The sequence below is a fragment of the Phyllostomus hastatus genome, unplaced genomic scaffold (assembly GCF_019186645.2).
Source record: "Phyllostomus hastatus isolate PE091 unplaced genomic scaffold, TTU_PhHast_1.1 phas_contig_86, whole genome shotgun sequence".
NCBI classification, from domain to species: Eukaryota; Metazoa; Chordata; class Mammalia; order Chiroptera; family Phyllostomidae; genus Phyllostomus; species Phyllostomus hastatus.
In genome coordinates, this window is record NW_025333977.1 from 60,594,342 (window position 1) to 60,610,534 (window position 16,193).

The window sequence follows — 16,193 nt, forward strand, 5'->3', positions numbered from 1 at the left end:
TGTGAAAAATAAAAAATATATGTTTTAAAACAGTAAAGGTACAATGGAAGTTTAAGAAAAGAGGGGAGAAAGAGAAGGAAGTAATGAAGAAAGGAAGGGAAAGGGAGATGGGGGGAGAAAGAGAGAGAAAGAGAGAAAGAAAAAGAAAAGGAGAGAAGAAAGGTACAGAATGAGTCTCAATATTCCAATATCCCCCCTTTACCTTTGGTTATATCTCTGGTGTCTACGCATCCACTATCCCCTTGTTCCTAAAACTATAGTCTGTGGGACAGCAAGGCACTTTTCCGGTCTATCTCACAACATATTTGGTCAGAATCTGCATTTTACTAAGATCCAAAGTGATGAATAAGCACATTCCAGTTTTAGAAATCGTGTTTTCAATCACAGTGTCTGGCAGTGACATTACAAAGGATGAAAAAAGGAACTCTTTAAAACAAGACAGAACATGAAACAAAAGCACACAGGCAATCAACAAATTAACTATGCAACCTAAAGAAAATTTCTATTGACCTGTAATTGTGTAATGCATCAGTTATTTTATGAAGGTAGAAAATAAAAATAGAGGTAAACTTTAATTACTATTTTTTGTCTGTTTGTGGAGGATGTGGTCAGCATAAAATATGGGGAAATATTATAATTGGCTCTTTTGGTGCATTTCCCATTCATTTAATGTCTTCTAGTAACCTGATAAGCTGTAACATAAGCTAATATTAAAACAACAAATTATATTTTATTTTATTTGAATGGTATTAAAATCTTATGTTTATACAATTACTATCAAATTTTATGTGTCCAATTAATATTATATTAAATGATGCTTTTGTACAGGAAAGTAAAACAGCTAAAGGAAGCAGATGTGTGTGTTCTTAAAATGCAGCTGCTATTATATTAAACATAGCAGCAATATTTTAGATGTGGTATAGCATACTTATGAAAGTAGTTTACCTAAAGATTTAAATTTTCTTATGTTACCAACCCTTAGAGCTATGAACAAGAAAACATTGGATATACACTTATAGGAAAGACTATAAAATGTAAAAACAAGGCAACATTTTATACAAATCTATAATACACTATAAAATTTAAGAGCTTCATATATATTTTTAATTTGAAGAACTCTAAATTGTACTATTCTGATTTATTTTTTTAAAAGATTTTGTTTATTTAGTTTTAGAGAGAAGGGAAGGGAAGGGGAAGGAAAGGAAAAGAAACACCAATGTGTGATTGCCTCTCATGTGCCCCCTCATTGGAGACTTGGTGCACAACCCAGGCATGTGCCCTGACCGGGAATGGAACCAGCAACGTTTGGTTCACAGGCTCATGCTCAATCCACTGAGCCACACCAGCCAAGGCTATTCTGATGTATTTTAACTGAAAGCCATCATTTCATCCTTTTAATTTAAAATTTTTAAACTGAGGATGAAAATTATTTTCACCCTCAGAAATAACTTTGGTTATTTCATGAGATATTTTATGAGATATTTCATGAGATATTTTGTAAGATATATGTTTATTGAAAACCCTATGCCTTGTATGACTGATTTATAGTTAAATGATAGAATTAAGATTTTATACCCTTCCTACCTATTCAAATGTTAGAGATTGTTCTTACTCTGTAAAACTGCCTAAATTACATAAAACTTCTTTTTGTGGTAAAATATTAATTAGGTGTTTTTTTCTAACTATAAACATAATAATAAACATATTTTTAAGAACAAGACCTAAAATATACCTAGTTTTATCTTTTATTAATATTTATCTTATTTTATTTTTAAAATCAGTAAGATAAAACCATACCCCTTTGCAATAAGTAAAATGCAATGGACCATGCAACTGTTTGCCCATTATAAGCATCACAATCAACAATATTTTTAAAGTAAAATTCTGCATAGAGCACACAAATGGAGAAGCTGAATTTACATTAATTTGTTATCAATATAAATGTTTAAAATAAATTATTTGACAGAGAGTAAATGGAAATATTTAATGCAGGTTTTGTGAAATAACTTTTTTCCTGAGAATATCATTGTTCATTTAAAATGTCAGTGTAAGAAAACAGAATGGTATTTTCCCACAACTATATTTAAGCTCCTATTATAGTGATATCTTAACATAAGTCTATGATTTTGATTTCTAATTAATTAAGAAATCAAATTGCCCTCTTCCTATCAGCTACTTGAGACTTGAGAAGTTTTGAATTAAATGAAAATATTATGAAACCTCTTTCCCATAGAGAACAAATAATTCCTAAGTGCAGTATTTAACCATAAGCTGAATTGTGCACAGTAAGTTTAAATACTCATGACTGAATTCACATCTTAAGGCAAGTATTCTATCCGTGTTAAAATTAATTTGTCAAGTGAAGAACAATTATCTCAATGGAAATTTCACACAAATATATATTTAAATATTCAAAATATTTAGGTGACTGTCTACCTTATTTTCTTTACCAAATATGGCAACTTTCTCTCATCCTAGGTATTTTTTAGCAATTATGTCCACTTCACATTGTTCATGGTAAAGTCTTAGTTCATGTACTACCCTGTACAGTCTTTTAGGCATAACCAGGTAGTTGTGAAAATGCTCTTCCCAAATGTGCTTGTGGCTCAGTGAATTAAGATTATCCTTTAATAAAACTGAAATCTAAAGAAGAGGGATTAATATTGTAAAATGGTCTGACTTTTCCAGGGGAGTATAAGAAATATTTGTCCTAAGGAATAAAAGTATGGTGTCCCATTCTATTCTTTCTATATTTAACTTTTAAATTTTGTTTTATAGTGTATTTTTATTTTCTTAAATTCATATAGGATAAATATTAAACTAACAAATATTTGCTTTCAAAAATTGATAAAGAGGAAAAGTTGTTTCCAATAAGAGTTTTTTAAAGTTTAATCTTTGTTCTATTTTTTCATTATCATTTAGTCCCCTTATACCTCCCTGCCCCCAGTAATCACCACACTGTTGTCCATGTCCATGAGTCCTTTCTCCTTTTTGTTTAATCCCCCCTTTCCCTAACCTCCCACCAGCTGTCATGCTGGTCTCCATCTATGGCTCTGTCCCTATTTTTCTAGCTGGTTCAGTTCATTCATTAGATTCCACATACGAGTGAAATTATATGGCAATTGTCTTTCTCTGACTGACATTTCAATTAGTATAATGTTCCCCAGGTCCATCCATATTGTTGCAAAGGGTAAAGTTTTCTCCTTTGTTATGGCCAAATAGTATCCCATTGTGTAAATATCCTATGGTTATTTTATCCACTCAACTACTGATGGACACTTAGTCTGCTTACATGTCTTGGCAATTATAAATAATGCGGCAATGAACATAGGGGTGCTTATGTTCTTTTGAATTAGTGTTTTGGGTTCTTTTGGATGTATTACCAGAAGTGGGATCACTGGGTCAAAAGGCAGATCCATTTTTAATTTTTGAGGTGTCTCCATACTGCTTTTCACAGTGGCTGCACCAGTCTGCATTCCCACCAACAATGCACAAGGGTTCCCCTTTCTCCACATGGAATCTGTTACATTTTGTAAGAGAATTTCACAGAAAATTTTAATTTGTATTTTATTTTCAGATGTAAAATATTTAAAAGAGGAGGATGCAAATCGCAAGACTTTCACTGTCAGCAGCACTCTGGACTTTCGAGTGGACAGGAGCGATGATGGAGTGGCAGTAATCTGCAGAGTCGACCATGAATCCCTCAATGCTACTCCTCAAGTGGCCATGCAGGTGCTAGAAATACACTGTAAGTAAATGAGCAAATCTCCTCATCTATGTTTAAAATCATTTCAAAGAGTTACAGAAAATGTGCAGCAAAATCTACAGCCAAATAAAGTAAAATGACTCTCAATAGTATGAATCAAGTTCAAAGGAAGTAGTCCTTGGCTGAGTATCATTACACTGAAGGAAGAAAAAGGAGGCATCAACAGGTTAAAGCTCCTAATTACCTTTCAAATAGTGGCTTGATGTTTGGGTGCACATCTGGGTTGGGGGAGGAAGAGTGGTAATTTTGAGACAAGCAGAGAGTTGGGGAATCTGAAAAGGTCATTGGTGAGCTTTACTGAATGAAAGAAACTCTGTTACATGCAAATATGGCTTTCTATCTGTGCTTTTATTAGACTGTTTTTATTATCTTCTCTATAAAATATACTAAGTTTGTATGAATGCAAGGGCATATCAAGTGTGTTATCTTCATCAATATCATATTATTTGGAAGCAATAAGAACAATATTAATTAGATGACTCCAGTAGGCCAGGTGCAGTGCTAAATTCTTCATTGGCATTATCTCATCTCATGTTATCTGTTAAAGCATCAGCATTAGAAGCTGGTATGTAGTTACTCTGTTTAGTCATAATTGACAGATGAAGACACCAAATATTATAAAGGTTGAGTCACTTGACCAAGTTCACATGACTAGCAAATTGTGGACTTGTCTTCATAATATTTTCAGTAGTTAGCAAGGTCCTAGGTATAGGAGATCTATAAATATTTATCAAAATGCAAGTGAATGAATTGAAATATATAAGATAAAACAGAAAAGAAAAAGAGTAGAACACAGGATGTTATATTTCTGAATTGGATTATTTGATTTTTTAAAATATTGGAAATTTGTTGTTTGCTTTTGTTATTTATTAAAGTTCTAGATTTCTAAAGTTCTAAATTCTAGTTTAGAATTTAAGTAAGATGTAAATTTACATTAAATCCTAAAAGTTTAAATGTAAGGACCCATCTTTGAATATGCCTTGTATTTGCTCTCACTTATTTATTGAACAAGAACTTACTGAGTGCCTACTATGTAACAGGTATTGTATTGGGCACTGGGGTTACATGAGTGACCAAAAAAGAACAACGAAACAAATCAAGATGGTCTTCAAGTGTCAAAATCACTGCCACTTCAAGTGTCAAAATCAATAGCAACAAACTCCTTTTCTGTTACAGCATCTGTCCTGTGCAGGAATGGCAGAAAAACAAAATAAATAAATACAACATGAACTAATACAACATAAGTACACAAACTAAGTTTAATGGGGAAAAGTGAAACAACATTAATGATAAAGAATACAATTGGAGAGGTAGGAATGGGGGTCAAGGGAAATTAGTGTGTGTGTGTGTGCACACACATGTGTGTGCTATGTATTATATATATGGAGGCCTGTCGAGAAGATATCCAACCAAAGTAATATCATAAAAAGAGACATTTATTGAAGAAGATAAAAGATACAACAAACACTGTACATAGAACGACAAAGACACCTTAGTCCTCTTCAAAGTAGGCACCTTGGGATCTCACACAGTTCTAGTCACCATCAGATGCCCATTTTATTTTCCTGAATCTCATCAATGATTGAAATCTCTTCCCTTTCAAAGGTGACTTTAGTTTTGAGAAAAGCCAGGAATCGAAGGGCACCAAATCTGGGCTGTAAGGGGTTGAGTCACCTGGGTAATTTGATGTATTACCAAAAACTCTGCTCAAGATGTGACTCATGGGAGATGCATTGTTGTGGTGAAGCTGCCAATCACCAGTTGCCCATACCTGCAGACTTATGAATCATCCAAATAATTTCTGCTGAAGAATGTTCAAGGTTAACACAAAATTTGATGCAGATTAGTTGCTCTATTTGCTCAGTCATTTTGAATGCAATGATCACACAGTACACATGCTCACTCAACAGTGTCTACTTTCCTCACCTGGCCAGTACAGTGAAGATGTCATTGTTCATGCATGCACATTCCAGTCTACTCTCCCTGACTGATAGTTTACAGTGATGCTACATGAACCATTCTTATCATATTAACAATGGATGGAGTTTTTTGGGGAGTATAGCTTATATGTGTAATATTATATATACACATATGAAAAGAGAAGGAAGAGCAAGTATAAAGGCCATGAGATAAGAGCATGCCCTAGTGTTCTAGGAACACCAAAGGCATCAGTGAAATTAGGGTGGAGTGGACTATGGGAAAATTCAAGAGGATATTATGGAAAAAGTTTGAAATACCAGGGGAACTAGGCTTTAAAAATTTTTTAATTGAGAAGTTATCATACTTATAACTTTTAATTGTTCATTGTGATTTAATTACCCTCAGTTTGTCATTAAAATTGTTATAATTTTATATACTTTCAATTATATTACGTTAGTTTTATTAATTTTCTGTTCTTATTGAAGCAGATGCAGAAAGAAGCATATTTTATAGCTGAAACTGAGACTAGCTCCAAATTTCAAAACTTATTTGCAGTAAGACCTTGGAACAATTATTGAAACTGATTAGGATTTGAATGTAACCTAGAGAATTAATTTCTGTGAATAGCAAACTAAACAACTTAAGTCAAGTTTGTGGCATTAAACAAAAATTTAATATGTCTATTGCCCTCTTGGTTAACTTAGGCTTCTATAACAAAAATACCTGACCAGGTGGCTTATAAACAATAGAACTTTATTTCTCACAGTTCTGGATGCTAGAATTCTAACATCAAGATTTAGTCACATTCGGTGTCTGGCGAGGACCTGCCTCCTGGGTCTCAGATGGTCTTCTCTCTGTACACGCAGGTGAAGGGGGCTAAAACAGCTTTCCGGACTCTCTTTTATAAGGACACTAAGCTCAAGCATGATCTTCCAAGGCCCCACTCTTTATTATAACATTGGAGATTAGGTTTCAACATATGAATCTGGGCAAGGCAAACATGTCTATAGAATTTTCCCTTTTCTATTTTTTCTTACTTCATCAATGTCTTTCAAAATATGTAAAAGTGTAATTTGACATGCTGAGAGAAGCCAGATCATCAGCATTGTAATTTAAACTTATTTTCCTTACATATAAAGCCAAGTAAAACTGTTTAAAAATGATATTTGGTTACTAATTTAACTGTAGTCTTTGACATATAACTAATGAAAGTTGAGTCATGAGGAATGTTGAAGATTGCCAGCCAAAGACCATTGGCCATCTGCTAGTAGCCTGGACAAGTTACTTTTATTTGGTGCTTTATGATGAAAGAGAAGGCAAACCAGGCAATCTCTGAGCATGGGTAAGAGTTAGGAGTGGCTTTATGACAAGAGTTAGGAAAGACTTGTCCTGAATATTCTAAAAGCAGTTCTGGGATTGGATGCAGTCAAGCTTGGGGGCAATCTAGTAATGGATATGTTGGCAACTTTTACCTAGAAAGCAAAAATATTAAAGCAGAACTCCTTTGGCTGTTATAAAAATGCAATGGTTAGTATGCTAATTTTTGTGGCTGCTGAATGTCTTGGTTTCTGTCTTGTTTCAGACCTGATCATGCAGTAGATGTGCCTTTATCTTACTCCATTCCATATTCACAGAATGGCTTCATGATTACTGTTTAGATTCTAGAAAATTGTTTATGTTTTTTGAAAATATTTCAGCTTAGCTGTCAGATGCCAGTTGTCAGCTGCTAAAGTCATTTTCATTTCTTGGGAGTCTAAAATGGAACTATTACACACTTCCTGGGCATTTTTAGTTCTTCATCATATTTCAGCATGCATTATTTAGCAAACTTTATGGAGGAAGGCAATTGAGTTGCCTAATTTTTTAGAAAGTTTTATGTGAAAAATGTTAAACTTGCTGGCCAATTAAAAATAACAACTCATTCTATCATGGTTTAATATGTAAGTGGCTAGAAGGCAGAAATCAGATCTATTTAAATTATTTTCCCTAAAATCTAGCATACATTCCATCATTTAAGTATGTGAAGTTAGTTAAAACTAACTGATGATAATGCTGAATGTTACTTTAGTGATGCAGAGCATTCCCCAGAGATGAAATGAAGAGTGGAGAGTGGAGAGGGGACATTTAGCAACAGTCCACATTAAAATTAGAACAAATTTGGTACAGTCTTTATAAACATCTAAGCATCTCAATGGTTGTTTTCAGAGATAGTAGATTATGAATCTGCCTAGGTGCAAGGAGCAACATGCGTGATATGGCAATTTCCACAGATGCAAGTGGAGGGAATTAAAAAGAGTTGAAAAAAATAACGTGGTTAGTTTAGAACTTATAAAACATAACTTTAGGATTTCCACATTGTTTACAACATTCCTATGAATAATTCCAAAAACTGGCCCACATAGAAAAATACTTACTTGGCCTTCTGATCCCCTAAAAGCAGAAATGATGCTATTGTTTTCTTTAGTGAATGATAAGAGTAAATATTTAACCTAAAAAAATGAAAAGTTATGACTACACTTGAAATAAAAGTTCCATGCTATTGTGGAAAGACAAGTGTGATGAGAATTAAGAAATAAGTATTAAACACATAGTGAGTGTCAAGGAGCATTATTTAAAAATATACTAGGAGAAATTATATTTCTAGGGCTAAATGTTTTAACTCTATAATCTTGTAACATACAATTAAAAAGGATTCAGCCTATAAAGTGTATCTCAGCAACATTCATTCCTCTGTAAAATGTTAATCATAAATTCTACTATCACTGTGATGGGGGAAAGTGTCTTTAAACTTGAAATTAAAGAAAGTGTGAAATTTCACTGAGATCCACATATGCCGGCACATTTCACTTAATAGGTAACAGCATATTTTGCCCCTGAGCAAAGGAAAAGACCAGTTTCTTTTTATGGATGGAAATTCTCATTCATTTTCTTGTTTTTATACAGATCTTATTGAAATAGTAACCATTCTTTGCTGATTTAATTGTTAGAAGAACAGACTGTATGAGTCAGACTTTATTTAATTCTAAGTAAGAGTAATGTATCTGTACTAACAGAAAGAACTATGCACAAAACAGAAAAGAAGACAATAGCTGAACATATATTTTTATGTAATATTAACACAATTACATTAAAAATCATCTGTTTTAGAAAATGAATAACACAAGAGACAGATTAGAATTTTTTCCAGGAGTGTTCTGAGAATGCATTTAATATCATGGCATTAAGATACCAGTATGCATAAATAAAAATCTCAATTTCAAGTCCATGTTTGTGTATGTTGTAAAGTATATTTCACGTATAATTCATCTCTCACTTTTGCATAATCCTTCCACTCCAGCACTGTCCAATAGGACTTTCTGTGATGATGGAAGTGTTCTTTAACTGTTCTGAAATAGTAACCAATAGCAAGTGACATGTGACTAGTCAGTAATTGAATTAGGGAACTTGTGGTTAAGAAAATTTGCTTTAAATTTTGTTTCATTGGACACCACCACTCTGAATGATTTCGTCATACTTTCATTTTCTTATGTCATTATTTTTAGCATGGTTGGAAATAATTGATGAGCTAAGGGTGAGAAAATGATGACATAATTATAGAAAGCTGATATAGCAAGAAGTTTCATAAGAAATATAAAACCACTATAGTTTCATATGTATCTCATAGTTATGAGTTCAATGTTTTTATAATTGCAAGGTAAAATGATATTAAATCTATTTTTTAAAGACTTCATTTATTTATTTTTAGGAAGGGGAAGAGAGGTAGAAAGAGAGAGAAACATCAATGTGTGGTTGCCTCTTGTGTGCCCCCTATTGGGACCTGGCCCACAACCCAGTCATGTGCCCTGACTGTGAATCAAACTAACAACCCTTTGGTTCACAGTCCACTGAACCACACCAGCCGGGGCTAAATCTATTTTTAAAAGTAAGATATCTCTTTGTTTTTTGGAGGACTTCTAAGAAAAAATACAAATTATGAAATATATATTTAAAAATAGAACTATTACTAAAAAAACTCAAAAATTAAAATTGAGACCATTGGATTCAAATATTATCCTGAGGATTAATCTTATAATTTTTTAAAGAGGGAAATTTTTGCATATATTTAAAAAAATAAGCTTGGTGATTTAAGTGATTATTACAGAACAGAAACTTTTATTCTGCCCTCCAAAATAACTTTTTAATTTTCTTTATGATGCCCAAGATTTTGTAATTTGCAATTTAGTTTTTGGTTTGAGTCTAGGAGGCTGCTGCCCATTAGCGGGTGGTGATGGAAGTGCACTGATTCTTCAAGGCGGTATGTGAGCTGTGCCTGTAGAGGCCTGAGCCATACTTTCACAACTTTAATGTTTAGTGTCCAAATACAGGTTCACAATCTCTGGTATGAAATATAAACTTTCTAAGAAAATATATTTTGAGTACAGTGTCACTTTGAAAATCATTATTGCATATTTTAATATTCAAGTTCTGAAGTCAGATTAGGATAGGTTGGAAAGCAAGGTTCTCTTTATGACTTCTTACTAGTCAGTTTAAACCTCAATTTCCTCCTCAGGGAAATGTACCTACTTTATGTATTTTGTAAGCATTTAAATCAGATAATGCATCACACAAGTGCTTGGATTTCTGTTTTGTTATTAATCGGAAAGTAATATTCTTTATGAATACAAAGAAGTTCAGCTAATACTTTCTGTGAGATCTGTGCATTGTGGAGGAGAATGGAAAAGCTTGGGAATAAAAACAGGGAGCCTGTGGAATAGTTAAATATTTATAATTTTGCCTAGGGCACACACTACTTACTATCACTGATAGAAATCAAACTTAATTATATCCAGAAAATAAAAACAATTTTTAAAATATGTTTTCTTTCCAATAATAAAAGCTACAAATAAAATACCCTTAGCCTAAAGGAGAAATTTCCTGGAAACTATCTACTGTAACTATGCAGTTACTGTTTTATTTGACTTTACTCAATTTAAATATATTTCAAAATATACCACAAAATTTAAGAATTATTTTATAATTACTTTTTGGTGATGATGGTGATGATTTTGGTTTTCTCATATTTACCAAAATGATATGTAAGAGAACATTTCAAAGATTAGCTAATGTATGTAATGAAAATCAACCTCATAATTGACAAAGTGACTGACAAACAAAAACTAAGTTAACTCTACCAGTTTGTATAGCTTTGCATGTCATTTCACTTGACTTAACCTATGAGGTATCTACTACTGTTGCATGTTTGTTAAATAAACATTGAATGCATAAGCCCTCCCATGGCAGATTTATAAAACCTAAAACATCTTTGTATTAATGTGCATCTTTGTAGTCATTGCATTATTTACTATTTCTTTTTGCATACTCATGGTGAAGTTTTTCCATGGTGCTTTGATAACATTTACTTAAAACAACATCCAAACATAGACAACTTGAAGATGTTTAGGGACACAATAAATTTTGATTTCTCATTTTGTCCCTTAAATGATGATATGCAGTCTTATTTTTAAAATGAGCTTTCAGAAGAGTCAAAATGTCCTTGCTAGTGATGAAATTTGACTAGCAACCTTTCTGATACCTTTTCCTAAGTAATCCAACTCCAGTGCTGAAGCTATCAACTAGTTGAATTTTTTCCTACCCTCTAAAGCAAAACCACTCTATCAACAATATCAAATCAAAACTGCAATTTATATCAATTCATTAGGCCACTAGTACAGGAGAGTTTCACTTGATAAATTTCTAAATTCCATATATTTTATTGTTTTATCATAACTTTCTCAATTATAAATTATTTTATTTCTAAATATTTTACAGTTATTATAATAAATAGAGTAAGATCTTAGAGAAACAATGATTGGAAACTAAAATGTAATTAAGGATAATAAATTAAATATACAGAAAATGCACTTAAAATAACCTACTATAGAACTCTCAATTGTAAAACTTTATGAAATAGAATATTAACACAAATATTGAAGCATTTATTATCTATAGGTTTACTGCTGACCTCCCTTCTCCATAAGACCTTTCTGTGGCTCAGCTTTATAATAGAAACATTTTGTTTCTAATTGCTCCCTGATCCAATTAGTTTCGCACAAGTCCAAATATCTTTCTAAAACTTGCTTCTGAGCCTGATAATCACTTGATCAAAACCCCTAGATGATTTCTTACTGCCTTTACTTAATGGTCAAACTCTTCAGCTTAACATTGAAGGCTTTTAAAGTATCCCACATACTGCTGCGTTCAACATACCTTTTAAGATAAGGTGTCCTACACTTTATAGTATTTTCAGATGCTTCTTCAATGGCCCACATTCTTCTCTACATAACCCTTTATTCACCTCTGCCATGAATTCCCCCTTCTTTTTCCTCTAGAAAAATCCCACCAGTCCTAATAATATGTATTCCATGAATTGTTTCAAGTGCCACTTCTCTAGGTAACTTTCTTTGTTTCTGATGAGTATGTATAATCTCTTCCTAAATAACCCCCATAATACTTTATCAGGGTGCTATGTTGCTTTCATTTTTAAACTTTGCATTATTTTGAATGATATATCATTTATCTTTTTTATTGAGACAAAATTCTCATGGTTGATCATATTTGTGGATGTATAGTACTTTGTAATAGTAGTGATGTATCTTGTACACATAGTAATTTATACAAATTTGTTGAAAAAGTGTCACAAAAGTAATGTTTCACTACAATTAAAAAGAATTTTACAGACTTTAAAGGAAAATTGTCTGATAGTTTTGAGCATTATGAAAATAATGTATATTAAAAGGAAAGTGATGTTGAAATTTTATTGCAAAATTACAAACAAAAAATAAATTGGACATTTTAGAAAAAGGCACTCGAACGCAGAGAGATGAGCAGCAGAAAGTGCTGCAGCTGAAGTGATTCTGTTTACCCTCAGTATATCAACCCACTGCTCGTTATAAAAAGTCTAATGACCTTGAGATGAGAACCGAGTTTGTTTTCAAGGTGTTTATTTCAGTGAAGTATCATGTAGGCCATACTCAAAGTAGTCAGCATTTCTTTTATTGCAGAAGTAAACCGAAGTGTGAGAAAAGACAACACATCCCATATAAATGCACACACTTTTACTGTTCCATAATAGTCCCCAATTTGTTGTTACAAGGAAGCTATATATAGGTAGTGAATAAAATAAAAGTAAATATTTCAGAGGTGGGCATTATTGACTTTCTGGGTTAGACAGTGCTTTGTTGGGCAGAGGCTGTTGTCTGGTGCACTGTAGAATGTTTAGCAACATTTCTGGCCTCTACCCATTAAATGCTGGTGGTATTCCCTCTATATCTCCCCCATACTCTACCAACCAAAAATGTCTGCAGATACTGGCAAAGGTCTGTGGGAGACAAAATTGCCTCTAGTTGAGAACGACTATTTTAGAGTAAACTGGAAAGTGACATCACAAAGGTGAGTGGGTACATCATATTCCTTAGTATCAATGTAAGTACCAAGAGATCTTTATAACGGTACTAAGTAAATTCTTTTGTTCAGAAACATTCAAGCAGTAAGACTGCTGTATAAAGAATCACTCTTTCATCTGCAAAATATTTATGTTTTTATATTTCCCTTGATAAAAATTTGCTGTAGGGATAGTTTGTTTTATTCATTGTTATTATTTATTTATTAGTGGTGTATGTAGATAAGGATATACTGTAATGAATAAGATAAGGGATCATATTTTACTTTTTAAATATTTTTCAGTTTCATTAAGTTATTACTGACATATTATGGGGAACACAACCCCCCCAGAATTTATTAATAAAAATTTATATGTTTATTCTTACATGAAACTTCAGTCATCTTCAAAGTACTGTCCTTTGATACAATACACCTATCCAGATGTTTTTTCTGCTGCTCAAAATTATTTTTGAACTAGTGCTTTTGCTGTTTTTTGTTTGATTGTTTGTTCATTTTGTTTTACTTCTTCCACATCAGAAAAACATTTCCCTGAGGACTTTTTTCATTCAGGGAAACAAAAGAAAAGTTGCTTTGGGCGAGACCAGGTGAATAGGGTGGGGAATGGGTGGGGGAAGGATACGCCATTTTTGGTCAGAAACTGCCGAACACTCAGCGTGATGTGGGCGAGTGTGCTTGTAAACCACCCATTGAGAAATGGGCAAACTTATTGACAGACTCTTCAAAAATTTCATTGAAGCTGAAAGTATCCTCTCACAACAATGCCAGCTGGTACACTGATATAGATGGGTTCCTAGAACACTCATGTAGCGGGGGAAGCCTGTACTATAAAGGACCTGCTCTGCAAAAGATAATTCCACTTTCGAGGGGTTCCCCCTTGCATTAATTTAAGGTATATAGCATAATGCTTTGAGGGCTGTGTATATTACAAAATGATTACCATGCTTTTCATAAAACCCATTACCTTCACACAGTTACAATTATTATTTTCAAGTGATGAGAACTTCTAAGATCTATTCTCTTAGTAACTTCTAAACATACAATATGGTATTATTAATTATAGTTTCCGTGCTATACATTACATCCCCAGAACTTAGTCTTATAAGTGGAAGTTTGCACCTTTTAACCACCTTCACCCAAAATAATATATTTATTGGTCAAAGAAGAAAAAGATGTGAGAGGGAGATGAATGCGAGAGAGTTTAAAAAGAATAAAAAAGAAAAGACATACAGATAGACACCTAGACAAGGCATGCATAGAAGTCAGTTACAAATTTAGTTACATTGCCAGGTAGGTTTTACAAGGTCCAGATCATATAGAACCTAACACAAATCTTGGGCCAGGTGCCAATGCATCCAGATGGAGAAAGAGTTGATTTTGAAGTACAATAGAGGACACAACATACAACACAAAACACCAATCCCTAGGGAAATCTAAGAAAGAAAAGGAAACACCAAAATATTGAAGGTAATTAAGAAGGGAAAGAGAAGGTGCAACTGCCTGGGATGATTTATGATTGTGTAGCTGGCATAAGTTACTTCTCTGGGTCTTGGTTTCATGGTCTCTATGAGAGGTCAATGATAGACTTTCCCTGTGTGCTGTCTAAAGTATTCACTGAACCAATGCATATAGAGCATTCATAGTATTTTCTATTATTTACCAAGTACTTGACCACTGTTTACTATTCTTAGAAGATAGCTATGACAGTTTTAATTTTATAATGCACTAGTGTTCCTGATGAGTAGTTGGAAAAATTACAAAAGTCATTACTCATGAATTTATTCAAGAAATATTTAATTCAGGTCCAGGAGTTATTCAAAGACTCAGGATAAACCAGTGAATAATATTGAGACCATTTCTGCTCTGAGGAGCTAGCTTTTCTAAGCATACAAGAAGCAATGAGTAATACCACTTATGAAAACACCTGAACTTCAGTTGTTGCAGTGTGCATGTTACAATGTATAATGTTACCGTCTTACAATGTTGCAATTCTAGTAAAACAATAAATATAAATGAGTAATAATACCGTACTTTGAATGTTTTAGGAATTATATCAATATTTATAGAATTAAATTTTTTTTAATGATTGGATGTTGATTCTTTTCTTTTTTAATTTTATTTATTTATTTTTAGAGAAGGAAAGGAGGGAGATAGAGAGAGAGAGAGAAACATCAATGTGCAGTTGCTGGGGGTTATGGCCTGCAACCCAGGCATGTACTCTGGCTGGGAATCGAACCTGGGACACTTTGGTTCCCAGCCCGCGCTCAATCCACTGAGCTACGCCAGCCAGGGAGAATTAAATTTGTTATATTTTGTTATTATTATGAAGGGGTAAGGGCTTTTTGTTTGGTAAAACATTTGACTTTTAACTTCTTTTATTAACCTGAAAAACCCCTAGTGATAGATAAATAATGTTGTTGTTGAACCATTGACACTAAATGCTATAATAGCTTGTACTTTCAAGATTGTCCATGAGATGATTTAATAGTAGCTTCACCACAGGTCTTTTCTCTTTTCTGAAATCATTGTTAAGGATATAGAAAATCCACCCTACTAGATATCTGTACTTTGTTTCAAATCCTGAATCATTGAAGTAGAACAAGAGATGCCCTTATTTCCTATGTTAATAAAGCTTTTAAATTTTTGAATAAGAAAAGAACATTTGTCTATTAATATATCTTTTGATAGTAATTTTGTTTCATTTATTTTCTTTTTTTAAAAACTTTATTTATTTTAGAAAGAAGGGAAAGGAGGGAGAGAGGGAGAGAAACATTAATGTGTTGTTGCAGGTGTCTCCTGCGCCTTCTACTGCAGACCTGGCCTGCAACCCAGGTATATGCCCTGTTTGGGAAGTGAACCAACAACCCTTTGGTTCACAGGCCCACACTCAATCCACTGAACCACACCAGCTAGGGCTGTTTCTTTCTAAATTTTTCAGAAGTAAAAATAATATTTAAGAAAAAGGTGTGTTTTCATGTTTTTATTAAAGATGAATTCTGAAGAAGAACTAAAATAGTATTTGTAGATAAGTGTATATATCTTTATGAGCTTTTGCAAAACTTCCTCATTT

At 33.0% G+C, this 16,193-nt stretch overlaps 1 protein-coding gene across 2 annotated transcripts in view; it reads left to right on the top strand.

Annotated features, from left to right (window-relative positions):
- The window catches only part of CADM2 (cell adhesion molecule 2), a 1,086,998-nt gene that overhangs the window by 921,354 nt on the left and 149,451 nt on the right, over positions 1-16,193 (top strand). For both annotated transcript variants that reach the window (XM_045851253.1, XM_045851254.1), the window contains exon 6: positions 3,578-3,748. In XM_045851253.1, coding sequence (XP_045707209.1) covers positions 3,578-3,748 — 171 coding nt within the window. The remainder of the gene's footprint in view (positions 1-3,577; positions 3,749-16,193) is intronic.